Raw genomic sequence first — 4,522 nt, 5'->3', positions numbered from 1 at the left:
TACTAGACACAAGGTTCCCGAGCGGACTACTCGAGTGAGAAGGCTACGCGGTCACCGGAAATTCGGACACCCCGCGCATATGCCAACTCTCCTAAATTTGGGATTTTTGAAAAAAATTTGCGGGTGCGCAAAACACAACTCGCGTGTACGTGTGATAGTGTGAGTTTCCAGAATGGAGGAAATATGACCGGAATGCCAGTTTAAGGAAAGCAAAACATATTATTACATAGAAAAAATTTCACATAAGGAAATTAAACAATAATTAGAGCACTTAAAAGCACATAAGGGAAACAATAAAAGCAACAATGAAGGCAAAAAATAAAGAATTACTGTTAATTCATATATATTTTTATTTAAAGTTACAGATTTTTTAGATGCGAAGTCATGAATTACTGTTTTATAATCGATTTGTTCTATCAATTTCTTTTCAATTGATACTATAGTTAATTCATTCAATCTCCCTTGAGACATTGTTGATCTTGGATAATATTTTATCAATATTATTTTTGAAAAACGTCTTTCGGTTGAGGCAAAAACTTATATATAAAATACATCTTTAAGGAAAAATTGGGGCCCCAAACGATTGCTTTACTGGCTTTATAGTCGAGCCGCCCCTGTACTCATTCTTCATTACTTGTCATTTATCACATCACTAGACTTTAATTTAGGACAGAGAGAGAGAGAAAATATACACGAATTGGAAAAAATATATATGAATTGGCTTAAAGGGTGTTCATTATTTCAAGGCATAATACATAAATAGGCCCTTAAACTTGGCTTCAGCTGGCAAGTATGCCCTTCAATTTTGGGTGTGCGCACCTCAACTTGTATAAAGTTGAACAAGTAAACACAAATGTTAACTGTCATTCTAATATTTATGTGTCATGTCAGTGCCACGTCAGCATTTGTGTTTACTTGTTCAAATTTATACAAGTTGATGTGCCTACTTGTGCACACCCAAAATTGGAGGGCATACTTGTCAGCTGAGACCAAGTTTAAGGGCCTATTGATGTATTATACCTTATTTCAATCATCACATCTACTTATAACCTTCTAAGTTATGATGAATTGTTGAAAGATTTTTAGCCATGTTTTTCAAGATTGTTGCCTTGATTGTGCCTACCATATTTTGTCTTGCAAACTCTGAAGACCTTGGATTCATTTACAATGGCTTCAATAGAGCAAATTTGAGTCTTGATGGCATAGCACAATTGACATCAAATGGCCTATTACAGTTAACAAATACTTCTAGGCTGCAAAAAGGCCATGCTTTTTATCCCACACCAATCAATTTCAAGAACTTACCAAATGATTCAAATTTCTCTTTTTCTACCACTTTTGTCTTAGCTATTGTGCCTTTAGTTTTGCCTGGTCATGGTATGGCTTTTGTAATTGCACCTGTTGGAGGGCTAGCAGAAGCATTTCCAAGCCCATTTCTAGGCCTTTTCAATGATAACACTACTGGCAAAGACACTAACCACGTTTTTGCAGTGGAGTTTGATACATCTCAGAACAGAGAATTCAATGATATTGATGGTAACCATGTTGGAATCGATATCAACGGATTAAAATCTGTTGAATCCAAGCCAGCAGGTTATTATGCCAAGAATAATAGTGTCAAATTCAGTAACATGACTCTTGCTAGTGGGCAGCCAATGCAGGCTTGGGTGGACTATGATGGTGTGGCTAAGCAAATTAATGTCACACTGGCTCCAGTAAATGTGGCAAAACCAAATTCACCTCTTTTGTCATCATTCTATGATCTGTCACCAATCTTGAATGAAACCATGTATATCGGCTTCTCTGGATCCACTGGCTCAGTTGTTTCAACACAATATGTTCTTGGATGGAGCTTTAAAATGAATGGATTAGCCCAAGGACTTGATCTTGCTAGGCTTCCTAAGCTTCCTCGAGTTGGACCGAAGAAACAACCTAAACTTTTGTTGATTGCTTTGCCAATGACATCTACAATTGTAGTAGTAATAGTCTTCTCTGTGTTAATTTACTATGTACGAAGGAAGAGGAAGTTTGCGGAATTGCTTGAAGATTGGGAGCTTGAATATGGCCCTCATCGGTTCAAGTTCAAAGATCTTTATATTGCCACCAAAGGATTTTCCAACAAAGAGTTGTTAGGTTGTGGGGGTTTTGGAAGAGTCTATAGAGGAGTATTACCAATTTCTGCAATTGAGATAGCAGTCAAGAGGGTCTCTCATGAATCAAAACAAGGATTGAGGGAATTTGTAGCAGAAATTGTTAGTATTGGTCGGTTACGCCACAGGAATTTAGTACCACTTTTGGGCTATTGCAGGCGCAAAGGCGAGTTGCTTTTGGTTTACGAATGCATGCCTAATGGAAGTCTTGACAAGTTCCTATATGACAAACCAAGATGTGCCCTCAATTGGAACCAAAGATTTCGAGTCATCAAAGGCGTAGCGTCAGCACTAGTCTATCTACATGAAGAATGGGAACAAGTGGTAATTCACAGAGATGTTAAGGCTAGTAATGTGTTGTTAGACAGTGAATTGAATGCTAAGTTAGGAGATTTTGGCCTAGCAAGATTGTATGATCACGGGAGTGATCCTCTCACTACACATGTAGTTGGAACGGTAGGTTACCTTGCCCCTGAGCAAACAAGAACTGGCAAAGCCACAACCACAAGTGATGTATATGCTTTTGGTGCATTTTTGCTTGAGGTGGCTTGTGGGAGAAGGCCAATAGATCCACGAGCATTGGACAAGGACATCGTGTTGGTTGATTATATATTTTCATGTTGGAGTAGAGGTGATATTCTTGAAGCTATAGATCAAAATTTGGGAAATGAATATGTTAGAGAGGAAGTTGAGTTGGTGCTAAAACTTGGACTAGTTTGCTCTCAGGCAGAACCAACTGCTAGGCCAAGTATGAGGCAAGTGTTGATGTACTTGGAAGATGCTTTGCCTTTGCCAGAGTTATCACTGATACAAACTTCAAACACTTGCTTAAGCTTTGCAGGCTTTGATCATTTGGCGATGTCACATCCATCTTCTTCTGACAAGCCATGGTCTTCTTCTATTTCAGACTCCATTCTCTCCGGTGGTCGATGACTTTGCGAATATTAAATATTTTTATCTATTCCTAGTAAAAGAAAAAGAAGCTTGTTATATTAGCTATGTTCAACTAAGGTTGTAGACTTATTTCATTCTGCCATCTTGGAATAATAACTTTCACTTCTTCGATCCGTTAAGCTTATGCACCAGTTATGTTTCTTGAATAGTATAAAAGATTCCTCTAACTAGTTACTAGTATAAAATGGGAATAACTAACAAACTATTAACTAGGATTCATTCAAAAATATTATTGCAGTAAAATAAAGTTACTGCAGTCTAAAAGTATAATCATATCATGTTCGGTACCATGATTTTTTTTTCCAATTTTCCCATGTTGACGAGTAGGAATTACAAGTTCAACAAGTGCTATTCCAACGCTGACTGTCTTCTCTCCTCCGTACCCCAACAACCCACCCCTACCCTTGACTCCCTTCTCTCCCGTGGTTAATTACTTGGCGAATATTTAATAGTTTCCGCTTATTGTAGTAAAAATTAAAGTAAATACTTGTTACATTAGCTATATATGTTCAACTTAAGGTTGTAGACTTGGTTATTCAGTCATCTTGGAAACTTCACTTCTTTGATCCCTTAAACTCATGCACCAGTTTTGTTTGTTGAAGAGGAAAGAAGACTGAGAATAGGAAAGTCCTAGTGTTCTCTTTATGAAAATTAGATTTTCCTTATTCACTACTTTGAAAATTACAACAAAAGAAGTTTCTGATATTCTTTCGAAATATTCAAGTTCCCATTTGTAAAATTTTCCAGGACTTTTTAGCTTAAAGTGGGCAGAAATTGTCAAAAAGTTTCCAAATTGATTGGCATGCAGAAAACTATTATGCCCATTTTAATAGGCTTCTCTTTGTTGTCCAATTTATTATAGTTCGAGTTTTGCTTTGTTAGCTTCCGCATGACCTCTATTTTGATCCAACAGGCTTTACTAGTGGACCCCTCCCCCAACTGATAAAATAAAAAGGAAAACGAGAAAATCCAATTTAGAAAGCCTTCCATGCTTTGTGACAACTTGTCAAGTAGGAAGTCTTCGATGACACGTAAGTTGTGTGAACTGTGAAGTACTTCTAGAAACGAAGTCTTCGATGACTTGCTCAGCTTGTAACTGTATGTGCTGGAAAGTTAATTAAATTTATTCTGCCAAATTATTTTTATTACTAGTTTTCAAATCCCATACTAATATACAATCATTTTATAAATATTACAATAAGAGTCTGTCTTGTCTTCAAGAAAGTATAGACTCTTCTTTCAGCATGTATATCAAGAAGTTGTTGTCAAATAAAAGTAGGTATTCGTATAATTTTACAATAATTAGATCAAACTATATCTTTCTAAGAATGACTAGTAGATTATTATCAATTTTTCGGTTTACACTTGCAAAGAAATAATAGGTAACTGCAATAGAGATACTTAAATTTTTTAAATTT

At 36.4% G+C, this 4,522-nt stretch overlaps 1 protein-coding gene across 1 annotated transcript; it reads left to right on the top strand.

Moving 5' to 3' along the window:
* Positions 1-1,073: 1,073 nt before the first annotated feature.
* On the top strand, positions 1,074-3,212 carry LOC132633739 (L-type lectin-domain containing receptor kinase IV.1-like). Its single transcript, XM_060350230.1, has one exon. It carries the CDS (start codon positions 1,089-1,091, stop codon positions 3,081-3,083), a length of 1,995 nt encoding a protein of 664 aa, XP_060206213.1. The 5' UTR covers positions 1,074-1,088; the 3' UTR covers positions 3,084-3,212.
* Positions 3,213-4,522: the final 1,310 nt, after the last annotated feature.

This window comes from Lycium barbarum, chromosome 3 (assembly GCF_019175385.1).
Source record: "Lycium barbarum isolate Lr01 chromosome 3, ASM1917538v2, whole genome shotgun sequence".
NCBI lineage: Eukaryota > Viridiplantae > Streptophyta > Magnoliopsida > Solanales > Solanaceae > Lycium > Lycium barbarum.
Note: the sequence above shows the minus strand (reverse complement) of the source record. Positions and strands in the feature narration are given on the sequence as shown.

What these genes read in the sequence shown, in the direction of transcription:
- LOC132633739 (XM_060350230.1), top strand. Translation starts at nt 1,089, where the DNA reads ATGTTTTTCAAGATTGTTGCCTTGATTGTGCCTACCATATTTTGTCTT.